The sequence below is a fragment of the Brachycentrus maculatus genome, unplaced genomic scaffold (genome assembly GCF_059751285.1).
Source record: "Brachycentrus maculatus isolate JH-2025_06_01 unplaced genomic scaffold, ASM5975128v1 h1tg000344l, whole genome shotgun sequence".
Classification (NCBI taxonomy): Eukaryota; Metazoa; Arthropoda; class Insecta; order Trichoptera; family Brachycentridae; genus Brachycentrus; species Brachycentrus maculatus.
Window position 1 is genome coordinate 196,967 of NW_028281093.1, and position 27,702 is coordinate 224,668.

The 27,702-nt window shown below is 31.2% G+C and overlaps 3 protein-coding genes and 2 non-coding genes across 5 annotated transcripts in view; 2 read left to right on the plus strand and 3 right to left on the minus strand.

Annotated features, from left to right (window-relative positions):
- The window catches only part of Usp8 (Ubiquitin specific protease 8), a 28,926-nt gene extending 24,319 nt beyond the window's left edge, over positions 1 to 4,607 (plus strand). The window contains exons 15-19 of the mRNA XM_088269289.1: positions 307 to 451; positions 1,254 to 1,382; positions 2,112 to 2,306; positions 2,829 to 3,181; positions 4,228 to 4,607. Of these exons, the coding sequence (XP_088125415.1) occupies positions 307 to 451; positions 1,254 to 1,382; positions 2,112 to 2,306; positions 2,829 to 3,181; positions 4,228 to 4,342 (937 nt within the window). The 3' untranslated portion in view covers positions 4,343 to 4,607. The remainder of the gene's footprint in view (positions 1 to 306; positions 452 to 1,253; positions 1,383 to 2,111; positions 2,307 to 2,828; positions 3,182 to 4,227) is intronic.
- Positions 4,608 to 8,719: 4,112 nt separating this feature from the next.
- Positions 8,720 to 12,745, minus strand: LOC148303833 (uncharacterized). The gene is made up of 3 exons (XM_088269290.1): positions 12,391 to 12,745; positions 12,114 to 12,306; positions 8,720 to 10,491 (listed from the first exon to the last, which is right to left on the minus strand). The coding sequence occupies exons 1-3, from the start codon at positions 12,538 to 12,540 to the stop codon at positions 10,427 to 10,429; spliced, it is 408 nt and encodes a 135-aa protein (XP_088125416.1). The 5' UTR covers positions 12,541 to 12,745; the 3' UTR covers positions 8,720 to 10,426.
- An 815-nt stretch (positions 12,746 to 13,560) lies between these two features.
- Positions 13,561 to 13,644, minus strand: TRNAL-CAG (transfer RNA leucine (anticodon CAG)). Its single transcript has one exon. It is a non-coding gene; the product is annotated as a tRNA-Leu (tRNA).
- Positions 13,645 to 14,028: 384 nt separating this feature from the next.
- TRNAV-UAC (transfer RNA valine (anticodon UAC)) lies at positions 14,029 to 14,101 on the plus strand. Its single transcript has one exon. It is a non-coding gene; the product is annotated as a tRNA-Val (tRNA).
- Positions 14,102 to 16,000: 1,899 nt separating this feature from the next.
- On the minus strand, positions 16,001 to 27,492 carry LOC148303836 (acidic amino acid decarboxylase GADL1-like). The gene is made up of 8 exons (XM_088269296.1): positions 27,188 to 27,492; positions 24,807 to 24,997; positions 23,522 to 23,744; positions 22,077 to 22,328; positions 19,119 to 19,183; positions 18,181 to 18,370; positions 17,053 to 17,286; positions 16,001 to 16,486 (listed from the first exon to the last, which is right to left on the minus strand). The coding sequence occupies exons 1-8, from the start codon at positions 27,302 to 27,304 to the stop codon at positions 16,295 to 16,297; spliced, it is 1,464 nt and encodes a 487-aa protein (XP_088125422.1). The 5' UTR covers positions 27,305 to 27,492; the 3' UTR covers positions 16,001 to 16,294.
- Positions 27,493 to 27,702: the final 210 nt, after the last annotated feature.

The following is a 27,702-nucleotide window of genomic DNA, read 5'->3' on the forward strand; positions in this document are numbered from 1 at the left end:
AATATTCGTATGAATATGTATAATTCAAAATAGGATATACAAATTCATAAACCTATCGAAAGATGTTATAATTTTTGCAAATGGCATCGTACGTCAATCATATTTGACATTTTCTCCATTAATAGTGTTTTATATATATATATATATATATATGTGTGTGTGTGTGTGTGTGTGTGCGTGTTTGTGTATTGAGATGTTTCCTGTTTAGGACCAAATATGCATGTATAAGAGAAATATAGAGGGAATACATTTGAAGAAAAGTAACAATGCGTTTTCATAATATGTAAATGTTTCTTCTGAATCCAGACAAGATGTGAGGGGAGCACAGATGTGTGTTCCATCGGGAAAAACTGGAGGTGGAACTCGGGGAGCTGTTGCAGAAGAAGTAGCAGCCGTTGTGCGCGCCCTGTGGTCAGAACAATTCAAGTTTATTTCTGCCAAAGATCTACGGGTAATTTCAATTTATTTTTCACTTTAAATACTATGAAATTATTATGGAAGCTATAACATTTAGCTGGACCCATTTTTAAATCATAATGGCGATGTTATCAGTAAAAAATACTACATGGATCACTCATTTTAGGGTTCTCTAGCATATAAAAACTAATCATCGTATTGTGTTTTTTTATCACCTGTTTAGTATTAGCTCTTTTAAATCTGAGTTCTTTTTTTAAAGATAAATTTTCTAGTGTTCTAGTTGCGGTATACACTAAAATATTTCCATTTTACCCTATTTTCATGTTTTATGTCCAATTTAAAAAAATTATATTAATGTTTTTGTGGTAGAGTATGCTCGAACCTAGAAACTTTGACTCAGAGTCCGCGACACTAACCACGAACCACAACACAACTTAGTTATCTATATTTTTCTCTTATTTCAACTAGTCAGCGAGCGAGTTCTTTGGAGATTAATTTTATCCATTTTTTTTTTTAACTCAATGTGCACCCATAAAATGTCAAATATTTCTAATAAAATTGTATCGGCTATTGAATCACATGCTCAAACATGATAAAAATAACTACCGTATTACACTCACATGACACTACACATGTATATTTCTTAAGGTACACTGTTATTAAATAATACCCTGGACTGATACCTAAAGCGGAAGGCTGATCACCTTTCCTTCATGTGTTAATGATCAAGATAACAGTGCACATATATGTTGCAGTGCCCTATGTACCGTCGGGTGCAGATAAAGTTTTTTAATAAAAATAAGATTTGATAGCATATTTTTGTTTATCATTTACAGGCAGTGGTTGGAAGACATCAATCAATGTTCCGCGGTATTGAACAACAAGATTCTCACGAATTCCTAACTATTCTCATGGATTGGCTCCATAATGATCTCCAAACGCCTACCAGGAATCAATTTCACATGGTATGCAACATTAACTTTTACAATCAAAGAATCATAACATATTTTGGCAGAGAGCAGTGGTTTTTTTCCTCCCCGACCTTAACGGCCGTATCCAATTTGTACATAATATATTACAAGTTGTATAATCTATGGTAAAATAATATGTTTTCACTTATTAAGTATATTATTGGTTCGAAAAGTATTTATCTAAACAAGGATGAACATATAGAAAACAAGGAATTATGCATCAGCCTGAAATATTGTAATTATTATTGCTTTATAGTTCGAAAGTGACATATCAATATGGTCCGCGAAATTATTGCCAAAGTTTTCCATTCGGTGTATAGGGGTATTGAATCCAGACACTGTCCGGCTGTTATTACAATAAAATATACAACGGTTTTTCATGTTTCTGGTTGGAGCGTAAATATTTATCATTTGCAATAACAAGTGACAGTCAAAAATATTATTTATTCAATCTCAACTTTGAAAGAAGTTCATATTTTCCATTGGCAAAATAATAAATACAGTAAATGAAATCAATGATTTTAATAAATTAATAATAAAATCTTTCCATTGATATAAATTTTATTAAATTTTTTTAATCAAATAATTCAATTATCCATGTTCGAAATACTGAATTTTTACTGTAATTACAAGTGCTGGGATTGATCATTTGTTTCACAAGGTTTAATTTTTGTTAGAGTAACCACTATATATTTAGAAATAATCACTTGGTTTTTTTTTCAGGACTCACTTACTCCTTCAGAAAAAGCTTGGCTAGACTATACCAAATCTAAAGAAAGCCTTATTCTTAGGCTATTTTATGGGCAAATAAGATCTACGGTAAAATGTATGGAGTGTGGGAAAGAGAGTGTCACTCATGATTCTTTCTCAAACCTTTCCCTAGAACTTCCTGAACACGCAAACAAATGCGACCTTAGCGTAAGTTTTCATTTCATTTTTACTGCACTTCTTGCTGATGTTTCTACCACCATTACGGGAGTCATCTTCAGTGCCGTAGCGAGTGTTTTTGCCTAGAATTTTCAAAAAAAAACAAAAATTTATTTAGCAAAAAAGTCATTCGTATATATAAAATTGGATTATTAACTTTGCGGCACCCTGAATCTTTTTGTATACTGCAGCTGTCTAGTTCACAAATGTCAAATATGATGACGATAGGGTGATTCATTTTGTGGCACCCTGTATATTGCAAAATTATTTTTAATTTCAATTAAAAAAACCTGTACATAGGTTTTTTTACAAGGAACTCAACACATAAAAGTTCCTGTCCTTTTTGTAAATAAAAAGAGCTGAAAACTTTATTTATGCAAATAAGAATCTTGCCGGATTATTTCCCCTGTTAGGAAACTGAATCAATTTTATTCAACATTTACACCTATAAAAATTTATTTTAAACATTATTTTGACTTATCTTATCACTAATTCATATTTTTTTTATTTCAGGACTGTTTGCAACTCTATCTTAAGGATGAAAGAATATTTGGTTGGAATTGTCCGTCGTGTAAGCAGAAGAGAGATGCCGTAAAAAAGTTGGATATTTCCCGACTCCCGCCAATATTAGTCATACATTTTAAAAGATTTTACGTGGATGGTAAAGACTACATTTCAAATACATATAGGAAAAAACTGACTAACATCGATTTCCCACTCCAGGACTTAGATATGGGACAGTTTTCTCTTCACCCGTACAAAGAGAGAAGAAATGCTTTATACAATTTGTATGGCGTATCAAATCACTATGGTTCTATGGAAGGTGGACATTACACTGCTTATTGCAAGAGCAGTGTATACTCAAGGTGAGTTCATTCATATGTTTATCATATTTTATATCGCTCACTCCTTTCAAGAATGTCATAAATCAAAAAACTCGATTTTTCAGGAGAACATTTTTAAAGTTCAAACATAAAATACAATATCAAGCCACTTATTTAACTTTTTACTGTGCAACAGATCTTTTGAGGTAAAACCTGAATATTTTTTCTCCATTCGAAAAATATTTAGCATATTTAAAAAAAATTAAACAATACCTTTTCTTCAAAATGCAAAAATAACACTTTCTGCCCTGTAGCGGGTAAATATTAAATTAAAAATATGCTGCTTTTGCTGGGATATAGTACATTTTCTGGGCATTACGAAAACATGCCCAACTCAAAATTGACGATTTTTGATTTATGACGTTCTTGAAAGGAGTGAGCGATATGTATTCTATTCAAATCTATGGGGAGTAAAAAATTAGTTGATCGTAAGAGCGCTTGTGCACTACACAGAATTTTACCGTCCGGCAGTCCAGTTTTTAAAAATAAAAGCTACTACGACAGTTTAGCGTGATGGAATTCAGTACCCGTGACCTTAATCCGTTAGAGCAATATACATAGTAGGTCTTGTGGTAGTTTTTTTGTATTACTATTGTAGTATTCGTATGAGGAGCTGAAGAGGACTTCTGAAAATAGGCGAGAATGGCAAAAGAGTTGACATCTGTTGCTACAGACCAATCCGCAGGATTGAGACATTTAAAAAAAAAAATAGTAACATTTTTTTAAAAATATATTATCCGAACCTAACAGTGCATAGGGCACTGCATCATATAGAAGCAGTGTTAACTTTATCGTCAAATACATTAAGGAAAAGCGATCAGCCCTGCGATTCAGGTACCAGTTCAGGGTAATATTAAATAAATATTGAGTGAAAAATCACTTTCAGTTATTTTTACATCCTGGGAATCAAACTCGGGACCTCGCATGGTATCCAAACCCACAGACCATTACACTGCAAAGGCAGACGAAATGTAAAATATAATTAGACTTGATTCTGCTGATTTATAAATGTGTTTTTATTTTTACAGATGGTATAAATTCGATGATCATGTAGTGAATGAAATCTCACCGAGTGATGTGAAGTCAAGTGCTGCATACATTTTGTTTTACTCATCAATCTCAAATGATTCAGGCCACCACTAAAACGACCATACTTTGTAGTATAGTGACTTACCAAATTAATACTATTTTTAAATTGTGTGCCAGGAGAATTCCATTACTTGTGTATAGAGAATTTATGTAATCAGTATGAGTTTGTTTACTGTTTTTTTGTTGTCATTTTTTTTGCTTTTTTTATGCCCAACCATTTAATGTTTGTACTGTTAATTATATTTTTATACAGTAATTAATTTATCTTCGGCTGAAAACACATTTTATATTTTATATTAATATAGTGAATACGGTAAAAGTTTTTTTATTTAAAATTGAATGGACCAAAATTTCAAAAATATTTCAAATTATCAATGTTTATGAAAAAAGAACCCTTGTATTTCACATACAAACGGATACTGATTTTTCGAAAATATTTTACTTTAAAACATTTTAAAATATAAAAGCAGTAATTGAAATTGTATGTTTAACCTGTCCGAGAGTGAGTTTCTGCGGACAAAAATATATCTGGGGAGTAAGTTTTTTGCATTTTTTTTTACTTTATATAATTTTACATCACAGTCGATGCTATAAACAACATATTTTCTTGAATATTTACTTTATTCACACCAGTAAACATGATTTATCAAAACTTCAATAATTTAGCTGTGAACCATGTTTTATCAAAACCTCAATAATTTTGCCGTAAACCATGTTTCAAACGTGTTTTGATATAAATCGTGTCATAAATCATGTTTTGTATCGGCCGTACATGTACAGCCATACTGCTTTGAGAAAAATTTGGTATGGCCGTACATGTACGGCCATACTCCCGGACAGGTTAAATCAGTTGAAATAATGATCAATATTTATTTTAAGTGAATACATACTGTGCTCTTTTCTTTTATTTTTATTTCAAATTTCGAAGGATTTTTTTTCTTATCGAAAATTTAGTATGAAAAATAATCGGAGGGACCAGAATCTTGAAATATTTTTTAAATTATGGCAAAATTCAAATAATTGAGTTTCTCCTATACGTGTTTAAAAATTTGGTTTGTAAAATATTCAGATGTGTACTCTAATATATTAAAATTGTTAATGCCAAATTATAAACACCGTTTTTTTTTTAATATGAGACAAAGGTTAGATTTTTTTTCGTAAATATAAATATACGCACTATAGTAGGCTAACTTTTTGGATCATGTGCCAAAACTAATTTTGAGTATAAGAAGTAAACAACAATTAACCAAATATTGATTATATATTCAGCCTGATTAAGAGAATAATATGTTTATTTATACATGTAAACATCTCTTTATCCTTTTTTTCTATGCAGATTATACATACCTGAATAATAGATCGTGTGCCTTGAAATACTAGCTAACACATGATATTATATAAAAATTATGTCTTATATAAAAAGATTTTTTTTTATTTTTAAAACCCTTATCCGCACCCCAATGGTGCATAGGGCACTGCGTCATATAAACGCAGCGTTATCTTGATCGTTTATACATGAAGGAAAGGTGATTAGCCCTCCGCTTCAGGTACCAGTCCAGGGTAATATTGAATAAATATTACAGTAAAAAAATCACTCGTATTTATTCTTACCCCCCCTGGGAATCGAACCCGGGTCCTCCAGAACGGTAGCCGAGCGTGCTGACCATTACGCTACGGAGGCGGACGCCTAAAAAGAAAACCATTTTTCTAAAAAGAAAACCATTTTTTTTTCATTATTAGTTTGGCATCACAAATAAACCTTTTCTCTGCGTCTCTGGTCAATTGATATTTGATTATTATCTTGTTTGCGCGAGAGTTAGTGAGATGTCATTTGAAAAATGTTCATAGCTTGTATTTAAATGATTTTTCACTGAAAACCCTAGTACATATCGCTCACTCCTTTCAAGAACGTCATAAATCAAAATACTTGATTTTTCAGGAGATCGTTTTTAAAGTTTAAAAATATAATACAATGTATTAAAAATAAATATCAAGCCACTTACTGAACTTTTTACTGTGCAACACATCTTTTTAGGTAAAACCTGAATGTTTTTTCTCCATTTGAAAAATATGTAGTATATTTAAAAAAATAATTAAACCATACCTTTCCTTAAAAATGCAAAAACAACACTTTCTGCCCTGTAGCAGTTAAATATTAAGATAAAAATATGCCTCGTTTGCTGGGATATAGTACATTTTCTGGGCATTCCTAAAACATTCACAACTGAAAATTGACGATTTTTGATTTATGACGTTCTTGAAAGGAGTGAGCGATATTTGGATGAAAATTCTGTAAAATAAATTCATGCCTTGTCCAGCTTTGCATCTCTACATGCCGACCGCAGAGAAAGAGTTGTAATTGTAAATGCTTTTTTATGGTTTTGTCAAATTTCGTTATTGTAAATTATCAGTTATTCCAAATTGTCTTTTTTTTTAGTTTCATTTTATTTGGTTAAATTCCTTGCCTTGAAAAGTAATGTGAAATGATTTGTACATTGCAGTAGCTTTAATTTGTTATTTTTAAATTTATATAAACCTTTTTATTGTTACACATTTTCCTTTTGAAAAGATTTTATAAATTGTTATGATTTTAGTATAACTACTTCAATAAATGGTTAGTTACCTTTTTTCTTTTCAAAACACAAGCGTATAATTGTATATAAAAAAAAACTCACTTATGATAAAAAAATAACAATAGTTTGTATAGCACTTAACTATTACATACAGGGAAAATGCATATATTTATTATTTTCTTTTTGTTTCTGAATATAATATACCTTGTTAATTAACATTTTGGGACTGATTCTATATTCTTTCCATGTAAAATAAATGTGATATGTATTTTAACACAATTTATGTAAAAAAATTACTAGATTAAAAGTTTATGCAACTTTACTTCAATCCGTGGTACTTTGACTTTCAGATTTTTTTACATTCTGTTACTCTCAATTCATAATAAAAGAGTGTGTATTGGACCCAAACTATTAATTCCCGAATAGATATTTCGCTTAGAGATTAAACGCCTTAACATCAAATGCAAAAGTTTGTGTAATTATGATTAAATCAAACAGGATTTTCATTGAAGACCATATGAAAGATGAGTTACTTTTTTCATGGTACTCTTCTATATTATGATCATTTCTAACCGTAAACTATTTTTCATCGCTGTAAGTTACATTTAGGAGCCAAATCTTCAAGTATGCATTGCAATCCAGATATCATTTTAGAACAAAGGTTCCCAACAGGAACTGTACCACACCCCAGTGAGCACTAGAGAGGTCTTTCAACAGGTACATAGGAAAAAGAATAAAGGGCTAGGAAGTGACTAGCAATTTCCTTTCCCCTGTCTATGAGAAATTTTGGGAATCCGTCGTTTAGAGTTTGCTTCCAACACTTTCAAGTGCAAGTCACACTCTTGTTGATGCTTTAACAAATTTATAGAACAATTGTAAAATAATTTATTACAGCGCATATTTCTTAATGAGGCTGATGGTGAATTGGGGCGGCTGCTTATTTGAGCTAAATCTTAATTAACAAAAACCAAACCAAGAAGCCAATACTTATCTATGTAACTTAGTTGGGATGATATTCCGCTTAATTGGGACAAAAATTGGTAATTAGGACATATAAGACGTTCCTATTGATATAATTATAAGAATTTTTGAAGATAATAAATTACCATGTTACAATGAAAACAACGCTGTGAGAATGCAACTGTTAGTCATTAAATCGAAACATGAACAACAATACAAAAGGGATGATGATGAACCACAGATGTGCCAGGGGGCATAAAAAAATATTTATTTTTTAAGTACTTTAATTTTTTGTTACATTTCATTTTCATCCATTATTTTACATAAAACATATCGCTCACTCTTTTCAAGAACGTCATAAATCAAAAAACTAGATTTTTCAGGAGAACGTTTTTAAAGTTTAAAAATAAAACACAATGTTTTAAAAATAAATATCAAGCCACTTATTGAACTTTTTACTGTGCAACAGAAATTTTTAGGTAAAACCTAAAGGTTTATCTCCATTTGTAAAATATTTAGTATATTTAAAAAAATAATTTAACAATGCCTTTTCTTCAAAGTGCAAAAACAACACTTTCTGCCCTGTAGCGGGTAAATATTAAGTTAAAAATATGCCACTTTTGCTGGGATATAGTACATTTTCTGGGCATTCCGAAAAGATGCGCAACTGAAAATGGATGATTTTTGATTTATGACGTTCTTGAAAGGAGTGAGCGATATGTAAAATAATGATGGTCTCATTTTAATCTCGCTTCAGTGAAAATGAGGTAGCTGCTTAATTGGGCCTAATTTTCTGGACCAGATGGGTTCCAATTAAGCGGAATCGACTGTATTATACATAAACGAAAATTTAAATCATCCTTTCTCAAAATATTTTTGAAAATAAAACTCCAATATGTAGTTTTCTTAACATTATATATTACAATTTTCTACTTATTCCACATTCCTCACAAATATAATTTATTTTTTTATTCTAAAAATCAGAAAATGTATTTTAGTGATTTGTATGGATATATTGTAACAATATTTATATGGAAATATGTACACAGACAATCGCATTTAATAACAAACAGGATACTAATTAAAATACACAGAATCTCTATAATCGAACTGATTAAGATAAAAAAATCTGGAAAATGAAAATTCTATAATTATTGAAATAGCTCTGGGATGCTTTTAAATCAAGTTTACTTTTCACACAAATACTCGTAAATTGTCCTCAGTGAAATTCTTCCTTTTGTCTGTTTAATGTTAGTTTATTAATGAATTGGTATTTATGTCGTAGACCTCCGTAATTAATAACACGATTTATGATAACAGTGATTCTTTGTGACAGTTGTGACAGAAACTGAGTTGAAAAAAATACATTTACGTTTCACATATACAAAAAATTTAATAAAGATAAATTATCTTATTCTAGCGCATACGGAAAGATACCTGTTGATATCTGTATAAAAGCCCAGTCTGGTATAGGAACAATATCCACTTTTCTCAGGTTATCTTATTTATTATATGCTTAGGACTTGAAATAAGAGTTCGTTTTAATATCAAAATATATCAATATAAATAATTGTGAATTTAAGAATTTCATTAATATGGCGATATTCAATTTTTATTCTGCATATTTTTTGTCCCGAGTTTGTGGCAGTTGCAGAAAGTTAGTTTGCAGAAACAGATGACACAAAAAATTGTCATCTCGTATATTGTATGTTGATTTATAGTAATAATTGTAATAGTTTTTCGTTTTTTATACTATCCAGATATGTAATCGAGATAATGGAGGTTTTACTTCATTTCATATCTTACTGTCTGATCAATTAATTAGAGTGAATACTTGTTATATGAGTGAGATGTATGAGACTGTTTATAGAGGTGCTAAATATGCAGATGCTTTTGCTGAATTTGTGAAGAAAAAAATACTTATTCTTAAAAAAATACTTATTCTTCCCACTAGGCAAATGTGAGATTTTAATTTTTAATTTTTGTTTTTTTTTTCTGATAACTATTCTATATACTAATGTTTAACTTTAACTTGTTTTTTTTTTAAGTACATTAAAGCAAAATATGCTTCAAGTGCCAATCCGGGATAACGTATACAGTGGAATCTTGGGTTATGATTGCCCAGGATGACAAAAAAAAATCCTATCCGTTCAAAAAGTCAGTTTGTGATTCGAATTTAAGGTTATGAACTAACCAGACATTCTGTTAGCAATTTAAAGCGTTTCTTTCTTCGGAATTATTCGTCACCCCAGGACCTCATAATCCGGGTATTTATGTTTTGAACTATACAGGATACACATTTATTACAATATTTGAGAGTTTATTTAATATTCAAACAAGTTTATTACTAACAAAATTAAGTAAATGCATAAATTAGAAGCAGAAGAGTACTGACACATCCTAAATGTCAAATTTACAATTTAAAGATACGATTTTTAAATCGTATTTGGTTTTAAGTGAATTGTAAAAAAATATTTGAGTTTATTACCTGTTTGGTTGTCTGTGTATTTATTTCATGTTATTTTTTTGTAATATAAACAATGTAAATATGTACATTAAGATAATTGTATTCAAAAATAAAAATTTAAATGTTGAATCACTAGTTTTATTCATCTGAATCGTCTTCCGACATTTCTTCTTCATCAGCATAAAACCCTCCACTCAGAATATCTGAAAAATAAAGGAAATAGATTATTATAACTTGTAATATATATAAATTTCAAACCTTTTTTATTTACATATTCATTTGAAGCAAATACTTATATTTAAAGCATTTACTTAGTGGTTAGTCATTTTTATTACCTATTTATTTTTTTTACAAAAATGTTAATAACATTAGTACATATCACTCACCCTAAGTATTTGATGATTTTTGTGACAAATGAAGATATAAGAAAGGAATGTAAGGCTAAACTAAGGATAGTTGAAAAGATTAAGAAGAGTTCTTTTAGGTGGTATGGACATGTGGAACGAATGGATAACGAGAGAATGACTAAGAAAATATATGTGACGAGTGTGAACAGGGGAGTAGAACGAGGACTGTCGAAAAAGACATAGCAGGATCAGATCAATCAGAACCTAGAACCTGGTGGTGTCAAAAGTCTGCGTAATTGGAGGGCATGTATGACTAGATGTATGGATGGGAAGGAAGCGAGGAGTGTATGTCAGGATTCATTTGAAGCAAATACTTAATAATACTCTCAATATTATTAATATTTAAAGCATTTACTTTGTGGTTAGTCATTTTTACTTATTTATTTTTTTACAAAAATGTTAATAAATTAGTACATACCTGTCACCCTAAGTATTTAATGATTTTTGTGGCATGAAATATGAACAATCTAATAGATTTTATAGGCAAGTATCAAATTAGACCGACCTCAACTCTTGACCGTTCTTAATCGCTTGAATTATTTTAGATCGTTATTTGAGTTGGTTGTTTGATACAACGATAAGTAGAAGTTATATTTTTGTTGATTTGCAAGTGAAGTTTAAAAAAAAACAGGTTACTATGAACCAACACAACATAAGCGAACATTTGTTGTAGAATTTGTATCTAGGTTAAGGTTTTGTGTCTATAGTTGATGATAGGTCGTAGACCCTTCATGGTAAAATAGCAATTAGTTATAAAAGTTGCAAAAACCATAAAATCACATTAAACAAGAAGTTAAGAATGGGGAACCGAGGTGTACAAAATTAAATCTGCACCAACTAATGAAGAGTCAGTAACCATCCACCGATTAATCAACGTAACTTTTAAACCAGAAAAAATACCTGCACGAAGATTTCAACATTGTATGTCAAGAATTATCCATAAAAATGTAAAATAATCACAATTACGAAGGTTAACCTTTTAAGTGCCAGGAGGTATTAGTAAGGCTGTTCCTGGTAGGCCTTAACATTTTAAGAAAAGTAAAACCTTACAAAATGATTTTTTTTGTATATATTTATATTTAAAGTATATTATGAAGACTTATCAAATATGAACAGTGTGTAGTGTTGAATATGTTCATATGTGTTCCATATTTAAAATTATTAAAATTAGTGCTTGACATAGGAAGAAACAATAACAATATGAGTGCGTTTATGAGCTTATTTTGTATGGCCGGCCAGACGAGCACGGCATTGGAGAGTGCGTAAATGCGCTTAATGCAGAGAACCGTTTAACAAAACATTTCTTCCGATTTGTTTTCTTTTATGCATTTGAATGTTTTTGTGTGCAATTATTGTAATAAAATTACACATCAAACACAACATATTAAAGTATTATTCTTGAAAAACAAAAAACTTACTATTCATATCGTTGACTATCCTCAAATCTAACTGTTTGGTATTATATAAGGAATCCACTTCATCTAATTGTTTAATTATGGGTTTATGGGGTGACTTTTCTTGCTCGCTGTTATTTGGAGCCCCAGTCTTTTCTGAAGCAGCTTCTGTCTCTTTTTCAGAATTTATCAAACTTTGGAGTTGTAATTGTTCCACCTATTGTCGAAACAAACAAGAGCATAATTGTTAATAATCTTATTCCACACTATAACCTAACTTATTTTCCAATAGGCAACTTACATTTAATGATAACCTCTCCGATTTTATAGCTTTAAGGGTCTCTACGAGCCATTTCTCCTCTTTTAATAATTGTCTTTCACACAGTATTAACCGTTGAATATCACCCACACGTATATCTTTTAGATTTATAATATTAAATTCCTGTGCCATTTTAACTTTGCAAGTATTGTGTTATATCGAAGAGCTTTTACGTAGCATATAAAAAATTATTAATGAATTCATATATTAAATCGTTTGGTGCTGTTTTAATACGTGAAACTTGATGAATAATAATATCACTTTGTTCCGATCACGTTCTGATCCAAATAAACAAAATAATTGACACTTTTGACAGATCAGTTTGGAGCCAACATACACAGATTGTGCAATATGCGAAATATAAATTGTCATAGACTAAAAGATGGCATGAAAATGCTGCCATATGAAATTTTCTTGAATAGGTACCTACTTCAATTTCAATTTTGCGATGGAGTTTCACCAAATCTTTCTCTTCCTCAAAAAGGTTTGATAGGTATGTTTGTTTTAGCCCTTTTATCTTCCTTTTCAAACCAGACTTTTTAAATGATGAACTCGAATCATAAACTAACTAAAAAACTAACTTACCATCACACCGCTTCCCCGCAGGGGTAGGCAGAGAGAATAGAACGCCACACCATTTTGTCTTTGCAAACATTCTTCGCCTCTTCCACTTCATAATCTTTCAAAAGTATCACCCGTAGCTTTCACTCATACTTCATGTTGGAGTCAAAGCTTCATTTACTTTTTTTACAATATCTTAAATACTCCTAAAAGGAAAAAAAGTCACTAAGATCACCTCCTCTTTGAATACTTAAAGCTGATTTTAAATATAGGAATTTAAAATATAGTACCAGTTTCTTATATTTAAACAAATTTTAAAAATAGTCACTGTTTTTTTTTATTAATTTTAAATAACTCAAATATTTTCCAAAAATATACAAGTTATTTTTATTTATTTATATGTGGTTGTTGGTATGTAGTTTGGCACTCTATGTATATTTAGTAACAAATTTGTAAGTTAGTTTCCATTCGATTAGTCATGTGTTAAAACAACTGACGGGTAAACCCTTTTTTTTTAATTTTAGTGATTTATTCAGATAAAATATAAAAAGCAACAAAAAAAACAAAACATAGTATTTTTTAGCAAAAGATTGTCAGAAGTGGGATTCGAACCCACGCCCACAGAAGTGGACTGCGACCTGAACGCAGCGCCTTAGACCGCTCGGCCATCCTGACTGTAGTGATTACTTCGAAAATTTATTACAAGTACGTAGACTAGATAAAATCTTTGTAAATAATTTATTAATTTATTTCAAATGCAATTATCTTAATATTTATTACACCCAAGCTTTAATTATTATATTTATGTTATCCGTCGTATTTGGCGGTATATTTTAATAAACTTGCATATTGTAAAACAAAGATAATAAGCGCCCTCCGCGGCAAAAATGATAACTAGTAACATTTTCCACAACTTTCGTAAAAAAATGCCAGCAAAATTGTTTTGTAACGTTATAGACACACTTATTGTTTTTCCTTTCTAAATTCCTTAAAACTTTACATGAATTATTTAAATATTCCTAATTTTTATTATGTATGTTATAGCGAGGAGCTGCATACGGTTCCGTAGTGTAGCGGTTATCACGTCTGCTTTACACGCAGAAGGTCGCCGGTTCGATCCCGGCCGGAACCACGTTGTTTTTGTAATACACAAGGTTATTTAATATAATCGAAATGATAATATTATGGTCTAAGAAATTTAAAAATTTTAAACATAGCTTAGTTACATAAATCATTAACACACATTTCTGGACGAAATATAAATAGCTCCATGAGTAGAGGGGATGGAAAAAGTTTGTTTTTCTATTTTAATTTAGAAGAAACAAATTTTTGGTTTTCGTTTTAACCGTGTATTTTTGTTTGTTTTGCAGCATTTTTTATTTCATTTTCAACATTTGATATAAACATTTAAAAATATAAAACATTTTAACCAATTCCATGAACATTTGCAATAAAATTATTGATAAAAATGAGCTCTTTATCTTAAAGAGGATTACTACATAAAGGTATGTATTTTTCAGGATTATAGTATTAATAAGAGTAATGTAAAATTTATAAAAATAATTATTATTACTGGTTTAATAAAAAATAAGAATATTAAATAGTAGATATTTTAGATGTAACGATTATAGTTAAATATAATGCAAATATTCAAATGGAAAAATGTCATAGTTATGTGCACTCATAAATTTAGGAATTATTACAATAATATTAAAGGTGCCAAAAGCCAATGACAGGCGTTTTTATTAAAATACAACATTCATACTGTCTTAAATCCACATTTAGCGAAAAGAATATCTTCTCATTAATTAATTCGGTGGTCACTTTGTGGAAAAATTTATCCATTTTTAATTCAAGTTTTACTTGGTAAATACCACTATTTCCTAAAATCTACTGTGATACGTGTTTCGATGCATTCCGCATATTCTCGGTGCTTAAGAATGATGCGGAATGCATCGAAACACGTGTCACAGTACATTTTAAGAAATAGTGGTATATGCCAAATAAAACTTTAATTAAAAATGAAAAGAATATATTTTACTGCATATTTTTTAGTACCCTATGCGATCATTTTTATCTTTGATCGCGAAAAACTTTGCATGATTAAGTAAATACCAATATAAGATTTTATTTTTTTAATGGAAACTAATAGTTTCTATATGGAACTGGGAATATGGTGGGAGTTTTTAGAGTACTTCAGACTTGTAATAGGCCGTTCATATGAATATATTGGAAACAGATTACTACATGACTTAATTATTTGTGTACATTATTTATTACATTTTATATAACACATTATATAACTTCTCATCAGATCAATCAGAACCTAAAATCTGGCGGTGTCAAAAGTCTGCGTAATCGGAGGGCATGTATGACTAGATGTATGGATGTGAAGGAGGCGAGGAGTGTATGTTAGGACAGAAGAGTGTGGCGTTCCATCATCTCTGCCTACCCCTGCGGAGAAACGGCGTGAAGGTAGTAGTAGTAGTAGTAGTATCATCCTCCTAATTAATCCTTGTCCTTGTATGAATTTTTACTTTCTTGACGACAAAAACTGTAGGTAGCCATGTTTGATAATTTTGACGCTCAAAAGCTCATTTAGGTTTTTAGTAGTAGGGTATTTGGCTACCGTACAGAAAGTCCTGAGTTCGGTTACGAGATGGTCTAATTAATTAGGTCACATATTTTGACACTCTAATATGTACGTAGGTAATATTAACATGGAGGAAAAGCCCTGAAGCGCAGGACTTATCAACTCGCCTTCATGTAATAAACCATCAAGTTAACATTGCGGAGATCTGATGGAGTATCCTATGCACCATTTTGTGCGCGTAAGGGTCAAAATATAGAGTATGAAGTTTTATCTCAACGATTAGGGTAGCTGGCTTTATGTTTAAAAATTGTTTTCGTTTAATAACATCACTATAGAAATTTGTCCGCCTCCGTGGTGTAATGGTTAGCTTGTTTAGCTACCGTGCTGGAGGTCACGGGTTCAATTCCCAGGGGGGGGGGTGAAAATAAATATTAGTGATTTTATACTCTAACATTCATTTAATATTACCCTGGACTAGTCCCAGAAGCGCAGAAGCGATCACCCTTGAACAATTCATGTGAGTAACGATTAAGATAACACTGCGTCCATATGATGCAGTGCCCTATGCACCATTGGGTGTGGATAAGGATTAGAAGAAGAAAATATAAATAAGTACCTTAAAATACATGCAGGTACATAATATTACTTAAGCATTTTTTTATTATGTAAAAGCTACTGCTTTTTATTACAACTATAACTTTCGTATCTGAACATTTTCTATTTGTTTTTGGTTCATTCAAACGGAATATATTTTCCCGATTTCTCAATTTCGTCTATAATATAATCCATATCGGAGGATGTTGCCGGTGGATGACAGCTAAGAACTACCCTGAAGAAGTTCTTGTAACCCTTGTGGTCCATAGGGGTGTATCCGATCATTATATTCCCTTCCTTTACCATCTGTTCCTTGATTCTTGGCGCCACCTGAAATATTGTACCTAGGGTAAATGACATACAAAATATATTCTTTCAATCGTTCAATTTACAGCGAAACATGGAACTGGCAAAGGAAGGATGAAAGCAGAGCGAACGCCATCGAAATGCGCTCCCTCAAACGAATCTGTGGAAAATCATTTCATGACAGAATTAAAAATGAAGATATAAGAAAGGAATGTAAGGCTGAACTAGGGATAGTTGAAAAGATTAAGAAGAATTCTTTTAGGTGCTATGGACATGTGGAACGAACGGATAACGAGAGAATGACTAAGAAAATATATGTGACGAGTGTGAATGGGGGAGTAGAACGAGGACAGTCGAAAAAGACATGGCAGGATCAGATCAATCAGAACCTAGAACCTGGGGGTGTAAAAAGTCTACGTAATCGGAGGGCATGTATGACTAGATGTGTGGATGGGAAGGAAGCGAGGAGTGTATATCAGGACAGAAGAGTGTGGCATTTCATCCTCTCTGCCTACCCAAGCGGAGAAACAGTGTGATGGTAGCAGTAGTGTCATTAAACTTATCGTTACATAACTGTATTTGAATCTTACCAAATGCATTTTATCCCACCATTCTTTATTCCTCTCAAGCCCCCTGAATGAGGGGGGAATGTACCAGAAACAGATATTAGTGAATTGCGTTTCGGACATCACGAGTTCGAAACCAGATTTCTTACTGATCCTCTCCTTAAAATATTCCGAAAATTGCATTGCGTTCTCTACAAGAGATCTCAAGCCACTTTCTCCGCGTGCCTTCCACATCAGCCAGAGCTTGAAAGCATCAACCTGAGAACATTAAAAGTAGATACTTAGTAAACATTATCTGTTCTTCAAATACCATTTACTGATGCCTTTAGAAGTTTAAGCACTTGAGCTAGCATTTTATCCACATGATATATAGATAAATATCTAGAAAAATTATGATGGATGATATCAACATCGAAGTAAACAGTGGAAAAAATGTCAATATTATATAGGCTCGGCTTTTTTTCATGTAACGCGGTGGAACGGCGTTCCGGCACCTTTTTTCAGGGACATATTTTTTTTAGTTTTCAAAATCAATTAGACGAAACAATGTTTGTGCTTACGTAATTACAATATGTATCTATTTAATTCGTCAAAATGATCAAATATGGTATTGTAATGAATATTTAAATGATATTTGATTAGTAAAAAGTTTGATATGAAGCGAGTTCCGGGAAATTTTTATTTAAAAAAGCCCTGATTATGATATGAAACATCTATTGTTCTCCTTGAAATGAGAGAAGATGGAAGTCTGAGTATCCCAGGGCTTACGGCCTGGCATTTGGTTGGCTTAAGCGATCACTTTATACACTTGTGTAATGTTCACCATTCTGCCCAATATTGAACATCCATATTGCATTAATTCCTGAAATACGTATATTTGTAATGTTCTCGAAAACTATAACATGTATGATTTTCGATATGTTTAGAAAAATGTATAACTGATTGTAGCGCCATCAGTTGATAAATTGGTGAAGTATTTATTTAGTGGAACGATAGATATTTCAAATCAAGTTGAGATATCTATAATATTGACATCTCATCTGTGGGGTGAATAATCCAGTGTATGATATAATAAATCATAAATATTGAGTAGATAAGCTACAGTAACCATAAATAAAATCACATCTCATGAATTAAGAATTCTACCAGTACCTTTCTGCCGCACTGCAAACTCTTGTCTCCTGTATCATAAGAGACGTCGTAGAACTTGTCTTGCTGAAAGAGATAATTAGCAGCGGCAGAATTCGCTGAGTGGAGGATTCCTTCATGGCGAACCAGGAACATAGAGCATTGCAGAGGTACTCCGAGCATCTTATGAGGATTCCACGACATTGAATCAGCCCTAAAATCAGAGGGAAACATTTTGTATTTTGTGTACAAATTCGTATAAAAAGGAGACTTTAGACCAGGCATCGCAAAGACCCAAATTTAAATTCCTCTATTTTCTAAAGTGACAATTAAATTTATGTTGAAAATAAATTGATATTTAATCAAATTAATTGACAATTAATTTAATTAATTTTAATTGATATCGCTCACTCCTTTAAACAACGTCACATATGAAAAATCGTCAATTTTCAGTTGTGCATGTTTTCGGAATGCCTAGAAAATGTACTATATCCCAACGAAAGAGGCATATTTCTACTTAATATTTACCTGCTACAGGGCAGAAAGTGTTTTGTTTTGCATTTTGAAGAAAAGGTACTGTTTAATAATTTTTTAAATATACTAAATATTTTTCAAATGGAGAAAAAACATTCAGGTTTTACCTAAAAAGATCTGTTGTACAGTAAGAAGTTCAATAAGTGGCTTGATATTTATTTTTATTATTATACATTGTATTATATTTTTAAACTTTTAAAACAATCTCCTAAAAAAACAAGTTATTTTATATATGACGTTGTTGAAAGGAGTGAGCGATATTACAAAACTTAAACAATTGAATGCAATTTCAAAGACTGTTTTTAAATATTTAAAAATTTAAACATTCAGTTTTCAGTCATTTATTTCCAACTTTCAAAAGAGTAAAAACATAAAAGATTTTTATCTCTGTTTAGCTGCCATCTTACCCCTTTATATTGCTATCTTACCTCTCAATCCCCTTCAGGTTTATAGCATATTTCTTCGACATTATTAAGCTTCCTCCCCAGCATGCCTGGAATATGAATACTATGGCTTAATTTTATGATTTAAAAAAATCTAATGTATTGCAAAAATCATGTTCTAAACCTATAAAGGTCTCAGACATAAAATCAAATTAAAATAATTTATTTCTAAAAAAAGCATTGAAAAAAAAACGTTTTGCCTACTTTTTTTTTTTTAATTACCTAACGTCCAAGTGACTCTGAAATATAGCTACGGCTGATGCAACACCGTTTATCATGTCCCTACTCAGGCTTCAACTTTATAAGTTTCATAGCCTATGCCTACTTGTGAGTGGATTTACTCTTTATGTTTAAAGTTACTATTATTTCATGTAATTCATGAGTGAAAATTCTAGGCAAAAACGCTCGCTCGTTTTGCCTACAGATGTATAACGACCTTTTATAGTTGGTACTAGAGATGTGACTAGTAGGTGACAGTAACTATTTTGGTTGCCCTATTGAAATGGTATCTGTTGCTATTTCTTGGTTTATAATTCTTTTGAGCTCAAGTAATTTTAAAAAAGACATCTCAACACAGATGAAGAGGAATATGGGCATTTACAGGGCTTACGATCGTCACAGCCTGGTTTAAGTGATCACTTTAAACAAGTGTAACATTTACTAATTCTACCCATGATTGACGACCACACTACTAAATTTTTGGAACTCCTAGATATATTGATCAAACTCGTGAAACAGCTGATTTGAGTTCACTGCCAACATCTATGTTGGAATAGATAAAGCTCCCTAGCGGAGATAATCCAGATTTTGGAACATGTATTTGGACACACTCAAAATGCTGCCATAATTCAAATCGTCTAATGTATTAAGAGCTACAAAATACGCAATACGCAACCAAGTGAGTAGATTTAAAAGATCGAATCAAAAACCGAATTAAGTTACGACTTTTTTTCGATTTAGATTATTTTTTCGGTTTTTATTTCCATCGCCCATATCTAGTTGGTGCATGTGTATAGGTTTCATGTATATCTAACCCATATTTATATAAGTAACTTTTTAAATAAACACTGCAGTTTAAATATTTGCTATGCTTTTTTAGCGAGCGTTCAAATCGGAAAATTCTCGGCCATCTTATCTTGTCCTTATTTACACCTCTCAAAAAATATTTTAACGCCACAGGTGTCAGCACTTGAAATAATAATTCGTGTTAGTGTTTTTTTATATTTAACTACGGTATACTGACATAAAAAATGTATCACTATGATTTTTTTTGTCTTTTACTTTCGTACATTTTAATAATTACAAACATAAATATATAAAACATTTTGAGTGTGTCCAAATACTTGTTCACAATATCTAGATTATCCCCAATTACAGGAGTTATTTTCATATTATTTTTTGTCAAAAAATAATATGAAAATAACTCCTGTAATTGGAGATAATTCATATTTTGTGAACAAGTATTTGGACACACTCAAAATGTTGTAAATAAATTATCTGGTCAAATTATAAGCTTAAATAATAAAAACGAAAATCATATTTTCTGGCGTTTCTCATGTGTATGATTATAATCCAGTATTAGTACCTCACGTACTAATTAAAGAGTTTCTGCTCAGTAAAAAGCTTCTTACTAATAGATGTATCTCGTGAAGTTCTAGTGATTCAAGAACAATGTTTCAAAATTGGTTCATATATATAGAACTTCCAAGAATTTGAGTATTGTGGTTGTCAATAATGAGTAGAATCGGTGAATGTAACACGTGTGTAAAGTGATCACTCAAACCAGCATATGACGGTCGTCAGCCCCGTAAATGGCCAAGCTTCCATATTCTTCATCTTGAATGAAATGTCAAAAAATAATATGCATATACATACTTACTTATATACATATATTACGTACATATGTAATAATTTATGTGTTTTAATCATAGATCTTCTTCTGATATCTATCTGCACCTAACGGTCAATAGGACACGTTGATAACATGATCATTATTTACATATATGAAGACAAAATGATCAATCTTTGCTCTACATTACTGACAAGGCCAAACTCATCAAGTTAAACTATCCTTTTTCCTGAGATGATAAAATTAATGATAACGAAAATCTCTAGCTATCGGCGGATAGAGGCATTGATGCATCTTCTAGTCTATATGATCAGTAACATGTACCACCAAAAAAAAGTGCAATGGTTAAACGACAAGTAAAATGGATTATTATTATCATAACACTGTCCTTATCTATTGTTTATTTTGTGTAATACCACTTAAATACACTACTTCATGAATACCGGTTTCGGAATAATCATTCCACCAACAGGTCAAATGTAGACTTTAGTGAAATTGTTACGGTCCGCTAGTTATAAAAAACTAAAATTATTTTTATTCGAAAGAGAGCGAAATAAGGTAAAGGAATCACAACGGGAATATTTTTAATAGCGGACTTGAAGTTATTTATTGATTCGGCATTAACTTATTGGAATGACAGGTTAATTATTTTAAAAAAATAAACACTCGTTTAATAACACTCAATGAATTTATTTCATTACACACGACTAGTTTTGAAATCTACAGATGTTTTCATCAACAGATGAAAAGTAAAACTTTTACTTTTCACCTATAGATGAAAACATATGTAGTTTCGAAACTAGTCGTATGTAATGAAATAAAACTCATTAATTGGTATTATACAAGTGAATATTTTTTTTTAAATAATCGACTTGAAGTTAAATTTAAGTGGCTATTTATCATGGTTAAGACTTTATTAATTGCTTTACTTATTCATAATTTTTCTAGATTATCTCAATGAAGACCGGTTAAAAGTGGTATTACACAAAGTGAAGATGGTGTTATATTACCATACCACCAAGTTAACAATGTTTTTAATATTACAAAATATATTATTAAAATATTTACTTTTAAATATCCTATCATATACGTACATCGACGTGCATCCAAATGCTAAATTCCTTGCATATATCAGCTATTTCATCAAATGGGTCAAAAGCTCCTAGCACCGTGGTGCCAGCCGTAGCGTTGACAATCAATGGGACACCATTATTTTTTTTGGTTGACAAAATAGCAGCTCTCAATTCTGCTGGTATCATGCGTCCCCTGGAGTCTGTGGCAACTTTTACAACGTTGTTCGTTCCAAAACCCAACCAGTGAGCACCTTTTTGCACAGAATAGTGACTCTGAAATGAAAATAACGTTAATAAAAAAAATCAAACCCTTATCCGCACCCCAATGGTGCATAGGGCACTGCATTATACAAACACAGTGTTATCTTGATCGTTAACACACGAAGGAAAGGTGATCAGCCCTCCGCTTCAGGTACCAGTCCAGGGTAATATTGAATAAATATTAGAGTGAAAAAATCACTCATATTCATTTGACCCCCCCTGGGAATCGAACCCGGGACCTCCAGATCGTTAGCCGAGCGTAGTGACCATTACACTACGGAGGCACGCTAATAACTAATCTTAAATAATATCACTATGACATTCGGAATAGTTACTCTGTAATGAAAAAAACACATTTAAACTACGTAATAATTAAACGTCGTGCAATATGCATATCTTTGTTAAAATTATCATTTTCATGGACGAATTTATTAAGCGTCCGGCAACGCTGAAAGCCGGACGATAGGTCGCTCCCATTTTTTTAGAATCTTTTTTTTGTTCTTTAGAATATATATCGATTTTTATAACTTCTTACCTTTTAATGGCTCTTTTCTTTTCAAAACCGTATATTTATTTCGAAGAAAAACTTATTTTTTTAATACAGAAACGATTTTTTTTTTAAGAAAAGAGAAATATTTGTATTTTTATTATTTACACAAATATTTCAATTTCATACTATTTCTGTGAGCCTAAGCGGCTCATTATTAGAAATAGGTATCAAATTGTGGCAGAGTGGGTTCGAACCGAGAAACTCTGACTTGAGTCCGCGACACTAATCACGAGACCACAACCCGACACAATCGTTTACTTCAAATGTTACCTGGGCTTAAAGATAATTTATTTGCGATTTATCGAATACTGGGCCTTAAAAAATTACTTTTCAAAGGTACGTATTACGAATTGCGAAAATGTTTTTCTGTTGGTAGTAACAGTTATGTTGGAGTGATCAAATGTACAATATTATCAAATGCTTTTAAGCACCACCCCTTAATTTACTATTTTTAAATTTTTAGTTCTAGGCACATTTATAAAATCATAGATACTCTGTGAATTATAATCATGTCAATTACGAAATTCAAGTCAGCCATTAACCGGATAATTTTTGGCTCGGGAGACTGGAATTATAAATGAGAGTGGGAAGAAAATGTGAATGAATTTGCCTTTTTTGCATTATCAGTTAAATTTCGAAGTCTTTTCTTACTTACATCTTCAGATGTGAAGACAACTAGCCTAGGTAGACTGGCAACCCCTTCAGCCTTGACGCTCGGGTAGGCCTTGTACCTGGCTAATACGATCCCGTACATGTTTGACATACTTCCTCCAGGGCAGAATATACCATCGGCCCCATCAAACCCAAACAACTGGGATGAACGGGTCAAGACAGCGAGCTCAGCTAAGGTAAATGCGGGAGCTACCTCAAAGGTATACCTGAAAGAGAATTGTGATAAACCTCGCGATTGATAGACAAATAAACATACATATTCACAGGGCTTTTTTTCACGTAACGCAGTGGAACGGCGTTCCAGCACCTTTTTTCAAGGATATTTTTTTTTAATTTAAAAAATTAATAAGACAAACAATATTTGCGCTTACGTAAATAAAATATATATTAATACTCTCCTTATCATTCATCGTGCACTTTGTGTAATACCACTTTATTACCATCCCGCAAAGTTAACAATGCTTTTAATATACAAAATATAATTTATATTTTTATAATTCGTCAAAATGATAACATATCGTATTGAATATTTAAATGAAATATTTTTTTAGTAAAAAGCTTGACATGAAGTGAGTTCCGGGACCTTTTTTGATTGAAAAAACCCTGCATATTCAAATGTTGTTTAATAAAACTGGTTACAACCAATCTCAATTTTTATCAAAAGGAGTTACAAGTCCAATAGATAATTATTATTTCATTCCTAGATTTGTTTCCTTTTGCACTTACAACCCACGTGTTGAAAGCGTTGCACTGTTTATCTTTTACGGATAAATTAAATATGATTTAATGTAACATAACTGATATCTAAGTTATTAAGTTAACGATTTATTTACAAATATAGTACGCAACTGCGGAGTTTACAAATTTAGGATGAAAAATCAGTGCAAACCTTTATTTTATGCTAGAGTCGACATTATAAATTTGCTTTATCTGGTAATTGCGTGCATTCCTTTAACCTTTATTTAATAATTGTTGATTATTTTAATGACTTGATATGATTATTATTATTGAAGTTGAAAGATCATGATGATAATGACCATGGAGGAGTCATAAGTTATTGACTCATTACTTTTGTCCTGTTCCATATCCAGATATGTAACAAATCATTTCAATATTTTGTTTCCTCTTTTTGGATATGGAACAAAAATACAGTTCTATGATTTTAATATTTTTACTCAATGTCGAAAAATCTTTACTATACAGTTGTTGTATGTATAGTAAAAATATGTACATAATATCTAATTTGACTTACAAATATGTTTACTTACTGGCTAGTGTTAAGCGCTTCGGTAATCCAAGAACCGGCCAGAGCGTAATTATCAAGTCCTGCATAGAGCTGATTGTGGAAATTACGATGACTAGTTTTGACGCTGTATTTGACTACCGCTTCGCAAATCTTTCGAAGATTTAAATCGTCACTAGGTTCTTCTGAATCTTCGAGTGAAAGCTTTAGAATTTCCTAAAAAAAAAATAACAATTATTTATTAAAAACACATAATTTCGTGACAAAGATGGATGACTATGGATTAAAAGTGCTTACAAAATTTATTTACCTAAATTCCTTTTTAATATAATTTCTGACCACATGGAAAGTGATTCCACCGAACCTATCTACCAAAAATAAATCCGACCGTTTTTTACAAAAACATAACTGTTTTCAAGTGGCGTCAACGTCTATATTTCCAAATTGAAAACCTATCTCATTTCGTAGTAGCTTTTAGGACGTGCGTTTATTGATGAAGAATTTATTTTTTAAATTACTTATGATATGCACCCTTACCGTGTGTTAATAAATTAATAAATTATATCAGTAGTTTCATTCTCATAATCAATCGATTATAAATGTATCTCGAATTTTATACCAAAAATTTGATCCACCTAGAAAAAATGCTAATACCGCCACAGCATATATTGCTCGTTCACGTTAATTCAAATAATGAAATTTCTGAAGTATTCTAGAAAAATCTCAGTTGCACATTATGTGGTATTGTAGATTTACGTATTGTCAAGACTTCATTTCATAAAATAATTTTAAAATAGTACATTGATTTAACTAATTATAGCGCATCTGATTCGTCCCTGAAAAATCACCAAATTCTATATGCGACATTATTCTCGCAAATAATCGATAGAATTTCTAATATGGGACTGAGTTTACCCGCATACATTAAGTATTCTGATCACCCTAGAAATATTATTAAATGTAGTGCCTATGTTGTACATCATAATATATGTTCATCGTACAACGCGGGTGCCCGGTGCTCTACCTAGGAAATACATACATAATATAACGAGAAAACACGGGTCAACAATATGATTCATTAATTTGGAGTCATAACAAGTTCCATTTCCGCCAATTAATTTTTAGCAGGAAATCCGTTAGACTTGCAAAAATTAAATGGTTATGTTCCACTTATCAAACATCGGTCTTTCATTTTTAATACACATAATAATACATAATTATTGACGCTAAAATAGTACAAAACTTGTAACAAATATAAATTAATTATATGCTTTTGTGTGGACCTAATACCTAATTTTTTTTACCAACAAAACACGAGGAATATCGGCCTACTATTTTTACAACAAAAAAAACACAATTACATTTTTATAGCAGATAGATGAGATGTTAAATAATGAGATAATACATCAAACTAAAAAAAAAGACGAATGAAATATTGTGTTCTTCTATAAAATTTATTTACCCACTTACACATACGAGTACCTACTTATTTTATTTCACGAAACGTTATACTGTCCCATTCCCATATGACAAAGTCGGTAAATCAGATCAAGAGTTTAATGTACCTATATGTCATTTGTATCAAAGAATGACATTTTAGTATTAAATGGAATTACATCCATATTCGAATATTAGGAAAATATTCTATGATACTAGTATATGTGTCGGGTTGTGGTCCCGTGGTTAGTGTCGCGGACTCTTAAGTCAGAGTTTTCGGTTCGAACCCACTCTACCACAATTTTATACCTATTTCTAATAATGAGCCGCTTAGGCTCGTAGAAATAGTATGAAATTGAAATATTTGTGTAAATAATAAAAAAAAACACAAGTATTTATATTTTTTTAATACATAATATAAGCTGCACCGCATGCTTTAACGTTTTAACGGTTTTTGTAAAAAAACTTATTTATAAGAGTAAACTGAAGTATGGAAAACAAAATGTTTGTGAACGGTTTACCATTACACATGTGGATTCAAGAATTTATAAAATTTATTTTAATGCAAGGATGCTTCTTATTTCAGATTTCTCGGGTCAAAATCGTTTATTATGTATTGTCTATTGGATAAAAATATTGCATTGCATGTTATTAAACAAAAAGATTTAAAAAAAAAAACCTTTGTAAGTAAAAATACCATATTAGGTTATGCTTTTTAATGACTTGAAAAAAAATCAGGATACCTTTTGGATGCATTATAAGAATTCCCCTATAAAGAAGTATTTTTTAAATATTAAAGATTAATTATCAACCACTATCCAAAAATACATTATATTTTGAATGCAGTCGAAATAGTATTTAAGTTCTTTAAAGATGGTTTTAAAATCCATTCGTGATATTAGTAGATAATTTAACGTCACTTTCAATTTCATTTAAAATATTCTTTGAAAACATTGAAAAATATCTCACTTGCAAAGCCAACGGGTGTTCGAACTGAACGACCGGAAAATCAGACGAATGAAAAACACCCCCTTCTTTTAAAATCTTGAACACTGATTCCAAAAACGAAATACCGTCTCTTTCCATTTTGCACAAATGTTATAATTTTATGACACGATATTGATCCACTTTTGTTAAAAAAAAAATTGATACAGTTTTTGAACCCAATAAGAATCCAACAAGAACAGTACAGAAGGTCTATAAATTTGCACCTGTATACCGCGATGTCTCGCGCGTGTATGGTGTCTGTTTTGCATTGGTCTCAAATGCCAGGCGTTTCATTAATTGTTTGACTTGTGACATAATAATGTACATATTGATGTACAGTATACGGAACACTTAGGTACAAATGTTTAGTTGCTTGCTGTGTGTACAGTAAAAGCTCATTAATCGGAACCACTGTAATTCGAATTTCACTATAAATCGAATTTTGTTTTGATATTCTGGTTCCTCCAACAATTTTTCCCGGTTTCGACAAGTTTTCA